The 23,060-nt window shown below is 36.9% G+C and overlaps 1 protein-coding gene and 1 long non-coding RNA gene across 4 annotated transcripts in view; both read right to left on the reverse strand.

The window, feature by feature from the left end:
• Nucleotides 1-5,664, reverse strand: part of CHD2 (chromodomain helicase DNA binding protein 2) — an 86,842-nt gene extending 81,178 nt beyond the window's left edge. The window contains exons 1-2 of the mRNA XM_008156467.3: nt 5,144-5,664; nt 4,665-4,797 (exon numbers count right to left, since the gene is read on the reverse strand). Of these exons, the coding sequence (XP_008154689.2) occupies nt 4,665-4,726 (62 nt within the window). The 5' untranslated portion in view covers nt 4,727-4,797; nt 5,144-5,664. The remainder of the gene's footprint in view (nt 1-4,664; nt 4,798-5,143) is intronic.
• A 2,236-nt stretch (nt 5,665-7,900) lies between these two features.
• Nucleotides 7,901-23,031, reverse strand: LOC114228043 (uncharacterized). Of its 3 annotated transcripts, none has more exons than XR_008555416.1 (5): nt 22,634-23,031; nt 20,203-20,271; nt 19,556-19,639; nt 13,699-13,767; nt 7,901-8,277 (listed from the first exon to the last, which is right to left on the reverse strand). It is a non-coding gene; the product is annotated as an uncharacterized LOC114228043 (long non-coding RNA). The 3 variants fall into 3 exon arrangements; XR_003614127.2 differs by lacking the exon at nt 22,634-23,031 and adding an exon at nt 22,286-22,306; XR_008555417.1 differs by lacking the exon at nt 22,634-23,031 and adding an exon at nt 21,275-21,298.
• Between the last annotated feature and the right edge of the window lie 29 nt (nt 23,032-23,060).

Consider the following 23,060-nt stretch of genomic DNA (forward strand, 5'->3'; position numbering starts at 1 on the left):
AGCAAACATGAAAATGTTCAAACAAATCTCAATAAGACATTTTTAAAAACCTTGGCTCTTGTTGCTGCACATGCACTTTTTAAGAGGTTGGAAACACCAGTTAATGATCACGTTCTACAGAACTTGTCACTAAGGCTACTAAATGCCTTATAATTTACTTGACTGTGAAGTTTTAAAAATCACTTACAGGACCTTTGATGAGCAAGTCTGAAAACCCAGTTCTGCCTACATTTTCCATAAAATATCCAAAGAATTCTGCCTAAGTACCACAACGGTGAGAACCTATAAAACCTACTAGAATGAATTTTACCTTTTAGAAACTTAATTCAGAAACTTAATATACGCCCAGGTAAACATTCTACCTACACTCAGCAGGGCCACATCTCTTTTGAAGATATTTTACTGAAAAAATTGCTGACCTGTGGCCAACTACATGAAACTTCACTCCTGTCACGCTCAAAAAAAAAAAGAAAGAAAAGAAATACTCCAATGACAAAGGAAAAATCCTATCGTCCGGTACAACAGAAAAACACTAATATAGTCTTGCCTTCATGCTTAAATTCATTACTTGTGCCTGTATGTCATTCGTTGGTGAACTGAGATTTATTTTTAACCAGAAATCTTCCCAAACAAGGCAGACCACGATTATCACCGGAGTTATTTTCACATTTATCGGGACTGAATAAAAATTCCCTGAATGGGGACTGAATTAACATTTCCTTGAGATGTTTTCCAACATTTTTTGCCAAGTGACTGCACTGTAAGCTAAATTTGGGGGTCTCTTTTCTTTAGCACGTGTTTAACACTTGGTTTCCTAACATCTGTTTGCATAATAATGGGTGCCCTAATGCTGTAGTCACTCTTAAGTCAACCTAATACTTACAGTTAGGTGAGAATTCCTGCTATTTTTCTACTTAAGTATATCTTGAAAGCAAATCACTTTGCACATACTGACCTGAGCTTTTTTCCATCAAATGCCAATTCAGGAAGTGTGTGGTACCAAGAAAAAATGCACGGGGACAGGTTCAAATAATCGTCCCTTTGTTTAAGGGCCATGTGTTCAAACCGCACGAACACGTGCTAAGACGTTTTCAATTGAAATAAAAAGGCCTCCTCGGACCGCGAAATGGTTTTGGGGACAATGGTAACAAAATTAAACCCACTAATCACACTGAACAGAAAAAAGGGGGACAAGGGGGTGGGGGGATAAGGCCCGCTAGGATAGCGGAAAAGAAAGCGAAAAAATGGTCAACTCGGCCGGAAGGTTTCCTACTAGGGCTTTACTTTCTCCGGCCTCTGACTTTCACCAAAACAAAAGCTGTTTCTAAAAGAGGAAAACCTTTCGCAGGGAAGGGCAGAGGGATGCCAGCTGCGGGGTGTGGGCCGCGGGGAGGAGGGCGGAAAACCGCCCGCAGCGAGAGCATTCAGGGAAGTGGCCGCCCACCGGAAAGTCCCGGCCAGAGCGCCGCTCCCTTTCCCTTTCCCCTCCCGCCCTCCACGCGCCCGGCGTAAAAAAGCGCCCGGGCTGCGCACGCGGCTGACGTCACGACGCCCGCGCAAATCGGCTGGCGGCACGCCTGACGTCGGGAGGCGGGGCCGACGCTGTTGACCTGCTGTTACCAGGCGTGCGCTCAGCCAATCAGCTCTCGGCGCCGGCGCCGGCCGGCCTTTGAACTCGGCACGGCAACTTCCTGCTGTTTGGCGAGTACACAGTGCAATGCAGTATGTCTGTCAGCGCTGCGGCACAAAGGAACAGCCATTTTGTGACTGAGCTGGACCTGCACCAAGATGCCAGGGGCTCACAGAGCTGCTGTCAGCGCTAAGTACCGAGATGCCCTTTATTTTAGCACCGGAGAACCGAAAGAGGAGAAGGGGGGGAGAAAGGGAGGTTTTGGTATTTCAGGTTTCCATCCGCTTTATTTGCAATCTCCTCAAAACTCCCGATCCGTAAGAATTATCAGTGTCATAAAATGGCTGCCACTTAAAAAACTGACTTTTACAGTCCACAAGCAATTGCATTTACCATTATCTAAACATCCCCAGGGTTTTAGGCTAACTGCTTAAAAGCTGATTAGAAAGCAGATGGTTTTCACCACACCCCGGCTTATCAAAATAAATCTGGTTCGAAGGCAGACGATTTGGAGATAAACTTAATAAACGGTCTCGGTTGTGCAAGATAAATTGCAAAGGCGGAGGAGCCCTAGAACACAGAACTCTGTGCACACACACTTCCATTCTGGCTCCCTTGTGCTCCTGCTTCCATCCTTGGATATTACTGAGTTACCCCAAAATGTCTATTATTTGCACAGGTCTGTGGTGTGCATTTCTATACAGGTCCACCACTGCAACTTTGTTTTAAGTATGTAGAAACTTTACAGGTACCCAATACTGTTAAAATCTTATTTTTGCAAGGGAACTTTTGACTCTTCCAAAGTCATGCTATACAAAGTGTAACGTTATGCTTAAATATTAACCTGGGAAGAATAAGTTACATAATGACTGGTTAAGTACTGCATTCTTTCCAAAAAGAGGGAACGTGCACTCAATCCCTTCAGCTCCTAAAGGAATTCTCAGACCAAAGTTGACTTGACCCTGCAAACTTCTCCCTGCCTCTCCTGCAAAAGTGGTTTTTGCAGCATTCCCTGAAGAGCAGACTTTGTGACATGGAATCAGGTCCCTCGTGGGGAAAATTCTGATGGATTAAGGAACCAAGTGAGAGTTAGGGACAGCCTCCTTTAAAATAACCTACTCCAATAAAACACCACTGAATCCTGGAGCTTTACAATTTGAAAAGGAAGTGATGTCATAATTATGTACATGTGTCAAGGTATTCAATTTAGGGTATCTGTAATGCAAGTAGATTTAAGTCTCCATGGTCTCATCAAGGAGTCTTGCAAATATCTGTGGGCATTCAAGTACACGAGTCAAAATGTACTTGACAAAATGCATTTAAAAGGACAGCCCCCCACCCCACTGACAGTAGGCAAATGCAGGACAACTTCAAAGTAGATTTCCAGGTGAAGTAAATTATTAAAAGAATAACAACACTGCTTGACTTTTTTAAATTAGAAAGCAGAGTTTGATCAAGGTTAACCACAAACCTTGCATAAGAAAGCCAAACCCCAGGTGAGACTATGCAAATCATACTCAAGGGACTATCAATTATAGGTACTGAATCTTTAGTAATTTGTCAAGTATTTGTGTGGATTCCTGTTTCTTCAAATCACTACTACTTTTCAGAAAAAAAAAATCAGTGTGGGATTAATGGAGAAGTTTTCTGTCCTAAATCTAACCTAGGTAATTACAAGGGCATTTCAGTTCAAAAGACACAGCCCAAACTAGGTGACAACTCAATTTGCAAAAGAATGTGGAAAGGTATTTGTGAAAGCAAGGGTCAAAATATGCGAGGTCTAACGAAACAAGTAAAATTCATCATTTGTAATAAACCACGTTAAAAACTTTCATATTCACTACCCTGATTGTAAAGAAAAGCGTATTATTTATATAAGATTACAAAAGTAAAAGCAAAAGTAGAAAGAACAATCATATAATCAATCACATCCTTATTAACTACATGATTTCAAATTGGTAAAATGGCAATTTATAACAACACACATCAAGAAATGCATGCATGTACTTTTAAAATTAATATACAGATCATACAAAACATCTCAGAAGCTTTATTACTTAGTCACTAATAAGGTACTCCAAAAATGTGAAACAAATCATGATTTGAACAGTACATGTGTAAGCTTCAGAAGATAAAGCATTCCAGGAGACACTGTTGAAATAAATCAATAAATGTAAAGCAGCTATAACTAAAGTGCCAGGATAATATACTACTAAACCTACCAACCAGAAAGAGCATTGTCTGAATATAAGCATACAAATGTAAACCTTAAAATATTTTACAAGTAAAATATACAATTTTAATCTCAGCAACAATCACAAAGCAGGCGTATATTAAAAGAGTACTCCTGGATTTCTGGGATCAGATTTAATTTCATAAATGCAGGAACTGTAACCATCGACTAAAGGTTTTGATAAATCCTATCAAAATGTCTTAAAATGTCAAAGGTATCAAAAGAAATGTAGAATGAAATAAAAATATAAACTGAGAGGCATCAGTCAAAGGGTCCTTTTTGCAAATTCACTTTAAAATGTACATTTTTTCATTCATATAACTTTCTCAAATGTCTATTTACTATAATTTACTACCACAAGGCTCCTCTATGGCCTTCGGTTACAAGTTTGGGTATCCTAGTTTCTTTCAAAGAAAAAAATCTGCCTTGTATGTAAAATGGTGCAATGCAGCAATGGCTAAACCGACAAGGTCATTTTTCTACAGCCCGAAAAAACCTAAAACCTGAAATTTATTGACAGAAAAACTGCAGTTTACAGCAAAGTCCCCCTTGAATGTAGGTACCTTACCTTTAGCCTGCTGTAAGAGGCCTTAAGTCAACTCAACTTTCATAAATTGCTACCAAAAAATTAGGGTGTGGCATATTAGCAATCTCAAGGTCACGCTTTAAAAAACGAATCCAAATTAGTAAAATACTTAAAACAACACAGACAGCTACCCTGGCCTGTCAAGGTGAACAATGTAAGCTGAGGTTTCCCCCCCAAAAAAAAAGAAAAAAGGAAGAAAGTTGAGAGCTCCATACCTCGATGCATTGCTGTGTGGCGAACTGTCCTCCTCTTGGCTTTTGTCCTTATTTCTCATCATCTTTTAATTCTTAAATATTAAGGGGGAGGGGAAATCTGTGTTTGCTTTGAAGTCCTGTGCCCAGGTATTTACTGTCAAAAGTTGAAAGAAAGGTAAGGTCCCAGCTTCTATCGATGGTTTTATTAGCAGGAACAAAGTCCTGACCATGTAACGATATTGTTATAATACAACAGCGGTAAGCACCGAAAAACAACATATTTCTACTTTTACCTTTTAAAAAAAAAAAAAAAACAGGACACACGGAACAGGGGGAATCATCTCTTATCAATACGGAAAGTTTCTCAAAGTAACACACTGGATACAAATAACAAGCTCTTTATCTTATTGCGTCATCCAGGAATTTCTCCTATTTACAGAAAATAAAGCCAACTTTCACCTATAAATCTTTTAAATTATCACTAATGATCATGAACTTACCTGATCCATGTAGTAGGTCCAAAGCAAGAGTCCTATCTAGTAAGTAGAAATAGATCAGATCGCAAACAATTAAAAATAAAAACAAAATTCTCCGTGAAAAAACGAAAAATAAATAAAACAACCCTCCAATCTGTTAACTGGTCAAAAAAAATAAAGCCACAATTAATCCCGAAGCGGGTGCGGAAGGAAAAAAACCTCATTAGGAGAGCGCACAAAAATGGAGGTGCGCCATGGCTTCTAAGCTGGAAAAAACAACGACCTGGGCTCTCAGTACGGCTGCTTCTTTCCAACAAGGCACGAAAAGAAAGCCCCAAAAAGCTGCTTTTCCCCCTAAAAGGGGTTCGAATCGACCCCCGTCGGTCTCTAGGAGAGGCAGGGGGCTGCGGGGGCCCCCTGAGGCGGCCCGAAAGTTGGGGAAAGTTGCGTAAAGTGAGGCGAAGGCAGGGAGCAGCGCGCGCTCTCTCTAAGGCACAGCCGCCATCTAGAGCCTCCTTCCCAGCTCTGAGAGCTCTGCCTTTGATTGACACTCTCTACATTTACCCCACAACTCAGGTGATGTACCATAGACCCACCCCTTCATCTCCACCAAAAAAAAAAAAAAAGAAAAAAAAAGATCTTCCATCCCAGGGAGCCTGAGGACCCCACATCCCCACACCTCCCTGCCCCTCCAGACCACCCCATCAGGGGAAGGGGGGAGGGTTTCTTAACCCCCTCTGGCTCAAGCACCCTTTTTAAGCCAGAAAGAAATGTAATTTGCTTCCTTTTGTCTAAAGATCTGCTAAATAGTTCAGTCCTTGAGCTAAAATAACTTCCTTTCTGGACAGGAAGTGGTGTTTTATAAAGCCATTTTGAAAAAGGGATAATTCTTGGAAAATTTTAAGCTCATCTTCATATTAGTCTTTTTTAAAAATTAACCCCACCCAGGGTAAAATGGTTTCTAAATAAAAGCAAAATCTCAATTTCATAAATTAACTTCAAGTTTGACTTCTTTATGAAGGCTAAAATTATCTAAAGACCAAATTAGGGGGCATTTTCCATCCCAACTGGACGAAAGGGGTACAACTCAAGAGCGCCTCCCTAGTGTTCGGTTGCATTAGAGCAAAAATTAACGCAACTAGTTTTTATTTGAGAATCTCAATTTTTCTTTGTACTTTCACAAAATTCTTTAACCCATTCTATAACCTTGCAAACTTTACACCCCCTCCCCAAATCTCAAAATCACAATATATTTACTTCCCACATTGATTCAGGTAAACAAAGTTATTAAACTCAAGAATATGGAACTACCATTGTCCTTTCAAATAACAAATCCAAGAAACTGGACCTCCAAAACCAACACAACACATATATCCCCAACTCTCCCCTTGTATCTCAAATCGATGTCTAAGTATGTTCAGATTTTTGACAATAGTTAATAGGACACATCTGACAGCAAGGTGTCAAAGTAATGAATGCCACAGGGCAAATTCTCCTAATATCAAAACCATAACATCTATGGAAAACAAAATTAATACTAATGCCAAAAACAAATGGTTCAAGACTTTTTCTCTCAAAAAGCACCCAAGAAAATATTCACACATCAAAAAAAAAAGAAATCAAATAAACTTTCCCTACTTGACATTATAATCTTCCAGAACAACATCCTTTCCTCACGGATGACATCCACTTGCGCTTTATACCCAACAAAAGCAACAAGTTGCATCTAGGTCAACGTAAAAGCCATAATCAAAACCCAGTTTCAATTCCACGCTTTCTACAAAAGGTAAATTTGTACCAAAATCCAAATCCAAAATTCCACTTTTGATATATGCAAACCAATCACTTCGAACACTGCACATGTACTGATAATGGATATGTGTGCTATAGTATTTGACATTAATCACAAACCACAGTATGATTAGCTATTTTCTCTCACACACACACAAAAACACATCAAGCTGAACTTTCCATGTGTAATGGAAAAATATCAACAATAGATTTGGTTTATCAAAATAAAGCCTACCACCCATTTATAAACTTAGTATCAGTTGATTATCAATGAAATGCCAGTATTCACATGGAAATCAAATATAAGTTTTTTGTGACATGGTGTGATTTATTCTAAATTCCTAAATGTAGAGAATAAGAAAAATAGAGAATATTCCTATTTTATATTTACATAAAGTATATTATAGACAATATTGCCACCAAAATTGTAAGGCCTTTTATGAATATCTTAAAGGACATTTCCCTAATAAATCCAACATTTCTTCCCCTAACATTAAAGACAGTAAGAGGCATCTGTTTTGTTCAGGTGACTATTCTATTGCAAGATGTTTTATTTTCAATATCAAGTGCAGATTAAAAAGACCTTCTCATCAACACAAAACTCAGAAAAATACTGTATCACTCATCCTGAATTTTGAGACAAAATGCATTTTGTTTTAAACGTTCATTAAAATCATGTGGCAAGTTAAAGATTCTATTATTACCTATTGGTTGGTAATTTTGCAAGATATTTGAGAAAGCATAAAACGGCATTTAATCGAACGCCTATTTCTTAAAGCACAAATAAATTTCCACAACTTGTGGAAATAAATCTTAATCAACGAAGTAAAATATTTTCCAGCACACCATTGCCATTTTACCAGCTTTATTCAATACACTTCACTGCTGGACAACTGTAAAGACCAAATTGTTATTTCCGGCGATAACTGAACACTTAATGTAATGACTCTTCAGCATTAAAAAAAAAAAAAAAAAAAGCCCAAACTGAGAAATTTTAAAGTGTTAGAAATTTTATTAAAGTTAACATTTCACAAGGTCATATTCATACAAATCAAACTGAAAAAAATTCCAGACGTACAAACTATCATCTCTGTTAAGGTGCCATCTTTCATCTCCAAATGTCAAAAATGGACTTGTTGAATGATACAAAAAGTCTTTAGAAAGTCAAATCCACTGTCCATCTGTGTTGGTAAGAAACCTATTGTCTTCATTCCTTTCATGAAATCCATGTTAAAAGAACCCTGTCTTGGTTGTATGTTATCACAGCACTCTTGTATTAATCCATTTTCCTCTATTCCCCATAGTGGACTGCCATCTTGATTTCTCAGTGGTAGGGTCCATTTGAGACTCTTCAAGCTGACTGGGTGCTTGATGAAAACATTAAAAGAAAAAAACGCTGTTGGAATACCAATAATCTTATTCCTTCAAACAGAGAACATCCACCCACCTTGAAGACAGTCTTACCATACACAAAGCTTTAATTTTGTAGCAGCTTTAAACTATGAAACTCTCGTTTAAAGTTGTATGTACTACACACACAACTGTCAATGAGAGAATCAAAGACTGTACACAGGTAACAAAGTTCTTTTACTATCACAGATACACATGTAACCATAAAAAAAGTAGCAGTAGCCTGGCCAGCTTAGCTCAGTGGTTAAGCATGAATCAGGCCATGGTTCGATTCCAGGTCAGGGCACATGCCCAGGTTGCAGCTTCAATCCCCAGTGGGGGACGTGCAGAAGGCAACCAATGATCCCCTCTCATCATTGATGTTTCTATTTCTCTCTCCCCCTCTCCCTTCCTCTCTGAAATCAATAAAAATATATATATTTTCAAAAAGTAGCGGTAAAAAAAAGTAGCGGTAAAGAGATAAATTTTTACTAATTAAATGTGATACTGTTTTAGTGTCTGTAGAAGACAAAAATTCAAATTCAAAAATCCCAGAAAGCTAAATTACAGCAACAATATGGATTTTAAATCTCAATGAAGAACTTGCCAGTCTTCTTCAAAAAAGACAAAACACAAACACACACACACACACACAAAAAAAACTAATTATGTAAAAGAATCCTAGGGGATAAAAGAAAACAAAGCAGTGGATCAATCACAGCAATAGTTTTCCAGTCCAACAGATGTTAATTTTGCTTAGGATATCACAAATAGACAATAAAAATGCCACTATCTTTAGCTACATATCTGAGAATGCTGGAAATACGTAGCCACTAGGGTAAAAAAAGATAAAAAAGGCAAAGTGTCAGCTTGGCTTATTTGATATTTGCCATTAAATGCTATCAGATTGCAAATTATATACAAATAAAATACTCCCACTGCCAAAATATCAAATGTTTCTCAGAGAATGACAAATATATTACTCAACTACTTTGAATGAAAGGGATAAGTGGGAAGCCAGGTGATTTTAACATTAAATAAATAATCCTGATGAATCAGGATCAATATAATTGCAAATATAAGTTTTAGCCCTGGTCTTCTCTGTAAATTATGCAGCTCTCAAACTAAATTTATAAAGTCTGGGTGACTAAGAAGTTATTAAATATAATAGCATTTTTGCTCATTAGGTAGTTAATACCTTGTATCCTAAACTATAATTAGAATTTGTTGTATACTATCTATAATAATCTATAATAATAAAAGCATAATATGCTAATTAGACCGGACATCCTTCTGGACAAAGCCAAGCCCCTTGCACGAATTTCGTGCATCAGGCCTCGAGGATACAATTAAAAATTCTACTTAATAAACTATTTAGTTAACCAAGAAACACTATCATCTATATTTTAGAAAACTACTCAAAATGAGTGTCAAGAATCAGTAATAAAAGTATTTCTCCTTATTTTGCCAATTTCTCTCCAGCCTGAAACTCATTCATTCCCCACATCAGTAAAATATCTTCCATCTGAATTGTTCATCCCTTTATATTAAGGGATATACACTTCTATATAGAACTATAAAAATACCTTCATTCCTCTTGCAGAGTTAATTATAAACCAATTTTCCCCCAATCTCTATTGTTTTGATGCAAAATCAAGCTCTAAATGAAGTTGGGGAAGTATATACTATGACGATGAACAATGAAACTAAAGCATTGATATCAAGTTACAATCATTTCAATGTCAATAGGTGCAATTTATTCAACTGAGTACATGAAATGATAAATCAATGCTCTATATTCTTCTGCCTCAGAATAAGAGGTAAATTTATCCAGGACTTCATATAAAATTTCCTTTTAAAGCACATTATTCTTTAAATTAAAAAAACCAAGCCTAATGAGATTAAAATCATTCCAAAATTACTCAAAATCACTAGCTTGTGTGATAAAAATAAATTAGAAAAAACTAACATATTGGTCATTCTGTCACATATAGTGTCATATATTTAAGATGGTAAAAAAAAGGGGGGGGGCTGGGAATTAAAAAAAAAAGAGTGCTAAGAGAAAGCAGACACTTCTATAACATTAAAAACCATGATCAATCTGTACTCCTTAAAGTCAATCAAAAGCCAAAAGAAAGAATCTTTTTAATAAGTATAAATGCTCAGTCAAGCATCAAAGCACCTAAAAGAAAAGTAGGGGATTTAGGAGTAAGCCATTCATTTTCATGGAATTCCAAATTCTTACAAAACCTAAAATTGCTAATTAGCACGGTTATGTTGAAAAATTACAAAGAAAGCAGGCATGAGTTCTTTGAGCCTAGAAATATTCTTGATAACAAAATCCAGCTCATTTGTGAAAGAGTTATAGCAGTACCTACCTCATGTAGCAGTAGTGAGGCTTAAATGAGATAGCATCTTTATAGCATTTATATTATCTGGCATATAGAAAGACCTCAATAAATGTTAGCTATTACTCTGATATACCACGATAATCGCAGTACTTGGGGACCTACAAACTAACCTTACTAAATTCATATATAACTTATATTTCAATAGTAATGAAATCTCTGAAGAATTCATAGAATCATGGAGTCAATTACTTAACACACTTTCTGCTTTAAAAGACAATTTAGTGTTGCACTAAAATAACATCAGTACAAAAAAACTGAGTTTTGATATCAAAGCCTACTACTCTATGTCTCTCCAGTAACGTGTAAATGGCTGTAGACATACTGGAGTGATGATGGTTTGATCCAGAATAACATCAAAGAGACCCAAATCTTTTATTTCACATAAAAGGTAAGCTTCAAGCTCATACTATGGAAAGTTAGGCTTTTCCACTATGATGTTCACTAGTTTATGTCTTCTTTTTATGGAAAATTGCTTGTTCTAAGGTAATCCCACAAGCAAAAGTAAAGGCTACTATGTTAAGAGAATAGAAAGTAATTGCTTCCTCTTAAAATTCACAAATCCTATACATCCAAAAAAAAAAACAACATAAAATTAAGGAAATCTTCTGTTTCAATTCTGATTCAGTAAATTTGTTCCAAAAACACTGAGACATTGTAAAATAAGGCATTAACTCAATTGCAAGTAAATGGCTCATTACAGAATTGAGTTTAAGAGGTGTTCCCCCAAAATAAGCAATCTCCTTATCTCTACTTCCCAACAAACTCCAATTTCTGTGCTTTTTTTTTTTTAAATATATTTTATTGATTTTTTACAGAGAGGAAGAGAGAGGGATAGAGAGTTAGAAACATCGATGAGAGAAACATCGATCAGCTGCATCCTGCACACCCCCCACTGGGGATGTGCCCGCAATTAAAGTACATGCCCTTGACCGGAATCGAACCCGGGACCCTTGAGTCCGCAGGCCGACGCTCTATCCACTGAGCCAAACCGGTTTCGGCAACAAACTCCAATTTCTAAGCGCAACAAAAACGTGGGGTACAGGAAGAAAAACAAAGAAGTGATTAATGATTCTTAATTTTAAAAACAGGGGACTCTAATAATGCCACAATATACTAAATCATCTTAAAACTGGAACACTTATTGCAAAACCAAAGGAACAGATGGAAATAAAATTATAATCCAGAACTGATATTTCCCATAATGTAATTAATTAAGGTTTTGCTCTTGGTGCTTATGGCTTGATTTCAATATTGTTTGTATTGGTCTTTAATATGAAAACATTTAATAGAATATTCACATATTTTGTCTCACTCTTCAGTAAGAGCTCAAATCCTTTATAGGATTACAGTATATTAACAAGTCTGGGTCTTGCCCTAGGCAGGTTTGGCTCAGTGGATAGAGCGTCGGCCTTGGGACTGATACTTTATCAGAAGGGCCCTGGGTTCAATTCCAGTCAAGGGCACATGCCAGGGTTGCAAGCTCGATCCCCAGTAGGGGGCATGCAGGAGGCAGCCGATCAATGATCCTCTCATCATTGATGTTTCTCTCCCTCCCTCTCTGAAATCAATAAAAATATATATATATTTTTACAAGTCTGGGTCTGAATAAAGTGGGCATGAAAACTAACTACAAAATGATCTGAGAAAGACCAGAACTGTTAATTATGATAACTGAATCATCTTAAAGTCTTGCAATCAAATGAAATCTTCCCCATTGCCCCTATTAGTTTAATAGTCGACTACACCTGCTTAAGAGATTGAGAGTTGTAGTTTCTTATCAGTTTTAATTGTTACTGAGTCCAAGGTCTTAGCTTTCAGGCATACTAAAAAAAATTAATAAAAGTATTAAAACTAATGTTTCAATAATGAATTTCAGTGTTTTATATTAGGCCCCAAACACTAGTTGATAAATGTTTAATAGACACTTCATATAATAATAAATCAACATGTATTTATTGAGCATCCACTATATGCCAGGCAATTAATCTCTTCAAAATATTTGATAAGACAAGGTCAATAATTGTACTATATTAGCAAAGTTTTCATCTCTGCCCTCACCACTTGCATAAAAAAAAAAAAAAGGACATGATTTTGCAGGCCTTAATGGCAACTTATACAATGGAAGTTGAAATAGTAATTAGAATAAAAAATTTATCTAGAATCTAATTTCCAAATGTGATTCAAAAATCAGTGTATTTAAGAAACAGTTAGTATGTAATCATCATATGTAAAATTTTTTCAGTAATAAATCCTTTTGAGATTCATCCAAATTCAGTTGCACAGCCTCACCACTAACTCGTTTCCCACTATTTCTCAGGTTGGGAGTTGGAAAAACTGCTCCATAGTACTTGTAACCAAGTCTTCTAATATCAGAGCATAACCCCAATGTCAGAAGAAATTATTATTAGGCTTTCATAAAAGGGAAGTTCAGGATTACTTAATTTATTAGCATTACTACACTGAAATCTATTAGAGAAACCAAGGGCTTCTGATTTCTACATACATAGGGTCAAGTTGACAATTGAGATGGATCTAGGACAAGAGAGTAAATATTTTAGGGTTTGTGACCATTAACTACAACTATTCTCAACTCTGCAGTTGTAGTGGGAAAGCAGACACAGATAATGTATAAATGAAAGAGCAGAGCTATGTTCCAATAAAACTTTATTTTTAAAAAATTGGGGGAGTTTACCAACACCCAAATCTAAGGTGGTTAGAAGCATGTTCAAATATGGGTTTTTCTGCATTGTACATCTTGCCTCAGTTTAAGTGGAGAAAGTAGGAAATTATAGGTTAGAATAAATTAATAAGCAAAATTTAAATAATAAACTTCACACACATCTAATCATGCTGGTTTTATTTTTTTGTGTTGCTTTGAGCGTCACTAAATCCCTATGTATTTTTATAATTCTGACTCAGGTACTCAAAATTTCCGAAGTCGTATTTAAAATTAAAAACAGGCAAAACATGTAAATTGAGTAAACTTACTAAATGCTTCCACCAACATCTATTACGTTGTACAGGCCCTTTAGAGATTCAGTCTCAGGATTCACATTTCTGCAAAAACAAAAAGAATATAATTTTATGCGTAGAAAAAAAAAAAAGTAATAGTATTAATATGCCATGATTTATTCAGAAACATCTTGTAAGGATCACTCGCCAGAAGACCAAGACACGTGTATGTATATAAACAAGTAGAAGATAAAAGGTTTTACTGCAGAGGATCTTAAATTTGGCTGTACAGAGGCTCACCTGTAAAATGAGTTACCATAAAAAAACGTGAATGTCTAAATCTCAGTCTCCAAGAACTCCAACAGAGAAGGCAAAAATTTGGCCTCCCCCAGGTAGAGCAAATGGACAGCAAGAGTTGAGACACAGTTGTTTAGTAGAGCCAACATCACTACTTAATATAACAAAATTATTTTATCTTCTGGTCTTTCATTTGTCTACATTTACAAGTTCTAAAGGAAAACTTGCATTACCTACCTACAAGGTCTTGTTTTCTCACTTTATAAAATGTCGCTAGAGGCCCGGTGCATGGGATTCATGCACTAGTAGGAGGCGTGGCTTGCGGGGATGGGTCCACTGTGGGAGCGCCGCTCATCCTGGTCAGCCGAGCAGCACTCCCATTGTGGGAGAGCACCCACCACCAGGGGGCAGCTCCTACGTTGAGCGTCTGCCCCCTGGTGGTCAGTGTGTGTCATAGTGAGCGGTCGACCGGTCGTTCTCGTCGTTCCACCATTTGGTCACTGGGCTTTTATTATATAGGATATTATTTTAAACTAGCGTTCCTGTTGCAGGAAAAATCCTGCAATAGGGTTTCCTGCTGCACTCTACCCCGCCCCGCCTCCGCTCCTCCCTTGTCCCCCAGCCCGCCTTCTCCACCAGCCTGCCCCGCTCTCCTTCCTGCTCCCCCGGCCCCGCCTCCGCTCCGCCCTTCTTCCCCTGGCTTGCTTGCTTCTCCACAGCTTTGCTCCCTTCAGCATCTCTTGGCTTCTTTCTATGATGTCTTGGTATGCAAATTAGCCGCCATCTTTGTTGGGGTAATTTGCATACTCATCCTGATTGGTTGGTGGGCGTGGCTTGGTTGGTGGGCGTAGCGAAGGTGCAGTCAATTTGCATATTTGTCTATTATAAGGTAGGATTATCATGTACTTACCACATTATCACGTATATACTATTCTAAGGTAAAGTGTTGGAAAGGAATCCTTAGGCACAATTTCAAACTATTTTTACTAATTGTACTGATCTACTCAACTCAAATCATTTCTAAAATACATACTTGATAACAAAATTATCATATCCATGCTTTTCACTAGTTAAGACTATCATAAACTAAACATGGAAGAGTTGTTTCCTATGTTTATCTTCTGAATACAGGTTAAATACTATTTTCAGCCACTCCTGCTCCAAAGTATGATTATAATAATCACAATATGTTGACCTACCCAAAAAAAGCTGTTTAGAAGTTCAGCATTAAAGTATAGCAATTTAAAAATTTTTAGAAAGCCCAAGCACAGTTTAGGATTTAAGTTAAACTTAGCTACCCACATGCTTTTCCAGGCTATGATTTCAAATTTTCCAATTATGAAGCAAGTTCCTGATTTTCTTACCAAGTCTAAATCCCTTTAGTCATTTTGACTAATCAATCAATACAGCAAAAGACGGCTTCAAAATTACCTCTAAGAGTAAGGTGCCAAAATATCCTTCCCACTGGGTAACAAAGCAATTTACAGGAAACGGAATTATTTATTTTTAAGCTTCCAATTTAGTCAAGACTTTATAAGGAAGAGAGGATTTTCTGAATAAAGACAAATTTTAAATCAACCAAGTAAAATAAACTTATATAACCCCTAAGAGAAGGGTGTAACTGATTTAAAGAATACTGGTGAAAGAAATGTCACATTGGTCTGATAATGTGCTTATACAAAAAGCTACCTACCAATATAAGTATGTACCTCTGGGTTTAGCCTCCACTAAATATAGAAAAGGACTGGGATCTCACTTTGTGCTAACACAAACATAATCCATCATACTGGCTCCTTCCCAAAAATTTACGTAGTGCTTTGCACCTTCCTTTGAAGGGGAAGCAGACTACACAAGTTGATAATTTTGCTCATGTTCCTACCTATCTTTAATATTTTGCAGTATTATAGATTCTCATTGAATACGAAATTATAGGTGCCATGTAAATAACCATTTTGCTACCTGGGCCTTTTATAATAAAAGGCAAAGACAGTTTTGGTCAAGTCTTATATTATCATCATTAGTCCATTTGTGCTTTTCTTATATTTGAGCTTGTCACCTTTTAAAACCCTTCAAACAATTAACATTTAAACTAAGAATAAGATCTGAGAACACTATGAAATATGAAGTATCTTCCACAAAAATAAGGTAGTGATAGTCATTAGAGAACTACCATAAGACAACTCACAAACCATTCAAGTTAAGCAAAATATCTAACATGATAATCTAAGTTAAAATTATTATGATTACTATATAGTACACATTATATAATTTATTGTTTGGGAAATATTTCATTTCATATAAATGGCTTAGTTTCAAAAGCATAGGATTGTTTTTCAAAAAACAAAACTATCTAGCTTTATACTATGTTTAAATCAACTATCAAATTGTTATAAGGAAAAATGCTACGTAAATGCTATGTAAAAATAATCATTTAAATTGTAATGGTTAATTTACACTCAGAAAAAAACAGCCAATGTGAAAATCAAGTTTGAATTAAGCCACTCAATCTGGAAAGGTAGCTGGTAAAACTATGATATCTAAATATAGAAATTTCTTAAGTTAATTCTGCCAGGCATTATCATTTATAATCCCAATGTTTCATTAGATAAAATAAACTTTTTTTAATGTAGAGAGGGAGGGAGGGAGGAGAGAGAAAGAGAGAAATATCGATTTGTTGTCCCACTTATTTATGCATTCGTTGGTTGCTTTCTGTATGTGTCCTGCCTAGAGATCGAACCTGAAACTGGCTATTGGAACGGTGCTCTAACCAACTAAGCTACCCAACCAGGGCCCAAAGTTTAAATATATTTAATCAAATAATCATTTTTAAAACTCCAAATAATGCTTTTTACTACAGCATCCTAAATCTTAATTGTTTAAAAACAAATTAAGATTAATTTTCCAATGTCTTCGTATATACTGTTTATTAATATCTGGAAATTCCTAAAATTAAGAATGCCGGGTACACGATTGCACGGATCTGGTCTTATTCAAACAGTTTCACCATAGAACTACATAATTTGCGATGCAAAAATTAAAAACTATTCTCCACTTTTTGTAAGAGAAGTAGACACTCCTATTATTTTTATAGCAGAATTTAAGAGCTAAATGGTTATCTTAAAGAGATTGGAAAATCCAAATACTTCGTACTAGCTAGGTGTACACTGAATAAGATGCCAACATTACAGAGCTAATTTACATTAGAAGCCGGGTCTCTTGACTGCTGAATCTCAGTTGTATTTTCCACTCTATCACACACCTCTACCTTTCATTAATGCAGAAGATGGAGATGTCCTCAAATTATCTTTTGCCTCTTACATTATGCCTCTCAACAAAGAATTAAAACAGACAGGAGAAAGAGTAAATTCATTTGTTGTCCAAGTCCCGGTATGTTAATAATTAAGAAACTGAGAAACAGTAAACTAACCTTGAAAAAATGTTTATATTCAAAATTATCTATTTCTCATAATCTAGCCTCTAAGTGTTATGCCATGGTTTTCAAAAAACTTGTAATTAACTATAAGCATGGCTTCTTTCACTTCTGTGGAACTTCATGTAATTTTTTAAACAGCTATTACCATGATAACAAACGTAAATCCAAACTAATCACCAATTTGATCGGGTGATTTTTTGATTCAAGAATTGGTTAAAAATGCTCAATGAAAAGTGAATATTTAACATTTACTACTTTGATCCGCTAAGCAGAAAATAGCATTTAATTAACTAAATAATTTACTTTCCTAATGAAATATAGTAATTTAAAATAATAGTATCTACATTTATATTTGCCTTCATGTGCCCATTATTTTTGTCCATCAAACTGATTATTGCCCATTATACAAGCTTGGTTCAAGCCCCAAATAACAAAACAATATAAGCACTATCATGAAGGTCAGCTGAAGTACATGAAAACCTTCTTAAAATGTAATCTATTATAATCCTTTATCTTGTGGGTGATAAAGGGAGCTTTGTATTCCATTAGACGGGAGTAGAAGTTACTACATCGTTTAGATTTTTCTATAAATACTAAAAAAATAAAAATCTTCATTTAACATTTCTAACCTTAAACCGTTCATTTATTTTATGGGTTAAATTACACCTATGGTCGGCCATTATAAATTTATTGCCAATTTATACTTAAGCTTACGTCACACTTCACATACATTTGTCTTAAGATGCCCAATTCTCAAATTTTATAAGTGCCAACCACATCTGAATGACAATCATTTGCATAGAGAGGAAACTAACATCGGCATTTGTGTTAAAGAAGCTTGGGGTAGCCCTAGCTGGTTTGGCTCAGTGGATGGAGTGTAGGCCTGCAGACTGAAGGGTCCCGGGTTCGATTCCAGTCAAGGGCACATGCCTGGGTTGCAGGTTCGATCCCCAGTAGGGGGCGTGCAGGAGGCAGCCCATCAATGATTCTCTTTCATCATTGATGTTTCCATCTCTTTCTCCCTCTCCCTTCCTATCTGAAATTAATAAAAATATATAAAAATAAGTAAATAAAATAAAAGCTGTTGAGCAAAATGTTACTAAAAAAAAGAAGCTTGGGGTTAAACATGTTTGAATATTTTGCGTGGCGTGTTTTCCCTTTAAAACACTATAGATAAAGGTGTAACATTCCGTTTTCTTTCACATACGATAAACACAAATTTGATCAAATTGCAAAGGACTGGTAAGGAAAAATTAAACTAAAGCAAAGGCAATAAAAATATTATTTTTGTTACCTATTTGAATCAATAGACTAAGCAAATACCAAGAGAGAAAAAGATTTTCCACATAAATTTCAAGGACAAAGGTAAACTTGACCTTATAATGCTTATTTGGCAATTCTTAGCATTCCTCAAGATATTTATTATTATATTTTCTCTGTCAAACCCTTACTAATATCAGTTTGACATTAATTTTCACATTCAGTATTAACTTATGAATAAAGAATACTTTCTGAAAATTATCAGTGGACATTTTGTTTTCACTCACATATCTAGTTTTAAGATGTAAAATTATTGTATGCTTATTGAAAATTACTTCTTCATTTTACGACTTAAAAATAATTATTAAGCTATGGAGGTCTCTTTGGATGCTTTATTCTAGTTTTCTGTAAAATAAGTCATTTTGTATTTGTTTGAAAACTCATGAAAATGGGTAAAGCGACTATTTAAAATCCATTAAGTAGCAACTAGAATATGAAATTTTCTATTTAGTTTTAGAAATATAGTTCTTTTAAGAACCCGAAGATCTGCAAATGCAAAATTCTAGGCCATTTCGAAAACGTGATCCGTATCGTCAAAAGGAATGTACACTTAAGATCGTAAAGATAATTCTGATGACTCAACTACTGATTTAACCTGGAGCACCATTTTATTGGAAAGTACTTAATGTCTTACTGTTCTCATAGAAACTACATGTGTCAACTATTACAATGTTAATACAAAAGAGCTCTGATGTAAAGAAATGGCATCTGATGGGCTTTTTCTCATCTTTTCAAGATAAAGAAAGTCTACCGTTTGTTTCATTGACAAAGTTTACTGATATTTTCCTACTCAAATTGTGGTAGGCACTAAATTTCAGATGGTGGGTAAAAACATTTACTTACTTGCTATATAAAATACAGACTTCTGCAAAGATTTCCTTTATCCTCAGATATAAAACTCCATGGTCTCAGTCTTCAAAATGGTTTCTTTTGGGGGGGAAAAAGAAATATTCTAAGCAATTTATTGATGTAACAGCCAACAGCAAGTAGGGAGAAGTGTTTTAAAACTTTTTATTATGTAAAAGAAACAAAAACTAAAATCTATGCTCACAAAATTTGATTTTTAAAATGTTTTCCCTAAAATCTATTAGTAGAAATAATAACTAGCTCAAATTTTCCAATAAATTTATTTATTTACATATTGAAAAGATTAAAACTGTTTTCACAGTGTATTAGGGACCTAAAAAGAAAAAGTGTATCTTTGGTTCATGGTTTTCCTCAAAATATAATTAGTCTTTTTTTGTTCCCAAAATTAAACAAAGGCGTAAAGGACCTTTCAGTGATTCAAACTATAGTACCGTTGAGTTACAATGGCTATGCATATATACTTTCTACCCAATGAAAAGATTTAAAGGCTTTGTAAATTTTTTCCAGATATTTACTCATGTTCATAATCACTACTTGCTGGAAATATAAATTCTCAAAGAATAAAAACAAAACCTAATAAGCTTATTTTTATGTCAAAGTAATAAAAATTTACCCAGTCTTACCTCAAATAAAAGAGCTGTATTTGTTCAGAACCATCATCAACCAAATTTTATTTTAATCTTGTAAGTCACCTTTAAAAAAAAAAAAGGAAGATATCAATGTTTTGATTTTTAAACATTTCTTGGCCTAAGTTTCAGTATGATGAAACAATGAGAAAAAATATTCAATAATCTATGGATAAATGTAAGAGACAGCTCATCCACACACTACCTGTACATTTTAGGTGGCTTATTTCTTATCTTAGCATCTATCAGTCTTTTGTTTTCCTCACCTTTTGGATGCATAGACTAATACTTGTGACTAAGGCATTGAAATAAAAAAATACTGAAGATTTACATCTTTGGACAGATTTAAGATTATGACCTTGTTTTTGTTTTTCTTCTTTTGATGACAGGCAATACAACAAAAAATGAAAACTTTACCATTTTCAAAGACTCCAATATTAACATTTTCCTTATCATCTAAGAATGCCTTTTAAAATTATGAGTAATTAAAAATGTACTCTTCTAGGAGAAATTAGTGAAGTTTAAAATGGCCACTGGTTACTTTAAATTTTAAATTACAAGTTATTTGATCTCACCAAGTGGGATACTAGCTTTGTCTTTTAAGCAAGTTTCAAACATGTAGTATCTATGACATTTATTCCATTTCAAACCAGGGTCTTGAACACTTTGTCTCTCCCTTCCCCCATTACTCTTGTAAAATGATCTTATGAGGTAGAAACTGCCAACAATTATTTTGCATTTCACTATTCAAAAAGGATTCTGAAATACCAGATTCAGAATATTCATTTAAAACCACTTTCAGCATCCAAAAATTTCAAAAACGTTCATTTGAAAAAAACACAAAACTGGTATCTAAACAACAGAGTCTGTAAAATCAAGATATGCGCAACTGATGTAATATGTAGCACTAGATGAATGCTATTCGGAAATAAAACAATTTTACCGACAAAAATACCTTCCGGAATGCGGTCGATTACAGCAGTATCTCTGATCTTACAAGTACTGGGTAAATTTGAGTAATTTACCAACAGTATTTTTAGGCAAAATCTGCACTTTACAACACACATACCGCAGAATGAAGACAAATATATTCCAAAATACACAAAGGTTTTTGCACTTGCGGTTTTGTGCAAACCAAAAACTTAAAATTCCCTCTCAAACATTTTTCCAAATCCACAGGCAGAGGACTGCAAAATTTCTGAAGCCGATAACATATTAAAACACTGTTCCGTTTTTAAGAATATCTAGATTTTCATGCATGCAACAAATGCAACAAATATGGCTCCTCTTCTCCGTCCATTACCAGAGAGCAATCCTACTTTAATATTTACACTGCGAGAAAGTAACTTCAAAAGGAGATTCGGTGTCCAAATATCCCTTTGTAAAAAGTTTTGTCGACCGCGGCTTGTGATGATCCAGACTTTATTATTATTTTTTTAAAAATCGTAAAATGATGAACTTAAACTTTTAAAAAGTCTGGGAACTGACTCAAGTCCGTTCTAGCATTTCAGGTGTGAGAAGTTACAGATAACGGCTCCTTGATGACCTTTTCCAAAAGTACCAAAACGGTGTGTTTAATCATTCTCCAAATATCAGAAAGCCGGATAAACTCGGCAAAGGCAACTCTATTCACCAGACGTCATCGCCGTAGCCCCGGCATTAAAATCTATTTCCATGAAACAGCCCTGACATGACAGAAAACTTGTCTTTCCCATTTTTGAAATGCCAGACGCACTCCTCCTCCAACTTGCCTTTTTAAAAAGACAACCTTAACGTCATCGAGGTTTTTTCATTAAACGATTAAGTCCCTTCTCATCGGGTATCACTGCAGCCGTTTTCAAAATCGGCTTTGAAAGAGTTAAGAGCCAACACCCAAAAGGGAGAAGAAGAAGAAAAAAAAAAACACACACACACAAGTTTTATTTTTCTTTCAACGTAGCCAGGGTTTCCATTGTTCTTTTAAACTCGATCGTCAAGATGAGTTCCCACCTTACCGGAAAGAGGTGAAAAAAAAGCTCTCCCGTAGGGAGACCCTGAAAAAGGGATTCTTTTTTACCCTCAACATCCAAATAAAACTCACCGGAACGGAAAGGGGGGTTCAGCTCTCCTCGCGCGGTCCCCCCTTCGGGCTCCCGCCTGCGGTTCCCCGCCGCCGCCGCCGCCCCTTTCCCGGCGGGGCCGGGCCGGGCAGCCAGGCCGCCCCCCGCCCACCGCAGGGTCTGCAGCGGGGTCCCCCCCCCCCCGCATCCCCGGCCCTGGACCCGGCGGCGCTGCCCGCTCGGGGGGCCAGCCGACGAGGCCGGCAGGGTTTGCAGAGGAGCCGGCCGAGAGGCCCAGCCCGCCACCCCCTCCTGCTCGCACGTTCAAGGACATTTTGCTTTTCCTCCCAAGGACAAAGGACAATAAAGGGGGCCGGGGAGCTCCTTACCCGGTCCGAGCGCAAGCCGCCGGCACCTCCAGGTCGCCCGCACACGCTTCCCGCGCAGGGCCTGGTCGCCCGCGCCGGGTCGAGCCGCCGGGACCCCGGGGAGCCTCCGCGGCCGCTGCCGCAGCGGCACTTTCGGCGTCGTGGGCCCCGGCCGTTTCGGGCGCCTCCGCCGCGGGGATCCGACCCGCGGCGCGCGGCCGATCTCGCCTCGGCCGCCGCCGCTTCGCCCCCGCGGGCCTGCGGGCCGCCCGGGCGCAGCTCCCCGGCCAGCCGGCGGGTCCCGCGGCCGCGGCGGAACGCCTGACAGCTCGGGGTGCTGCTGCCTCTCCGGCCATCTTGTGCCGTGTGTGTGTGGTGTCTCTCTCCCGTCTCCTCTCTCGGCTTTACTCCCTCCTCCTCCTCCCCCCCGCCCCACACACCACACAAC

This window comes from Eptesicus fuscus, chromosome 25 (genome assembly GCF_027574615.1).
Source record: "Eptesicus fuscus isolate TK198812 chromosome 25, DD_ASM_mEF_20220401, whole genome shotgun sequence".
Classification (NCBI taxonomy): domain Eukaryota; kingdom Metazoa; phylum Chordata; class Mammalia; order Chiroptera; family Vespertilionidae; genus Eptesicus; species Eptesicus fuscus.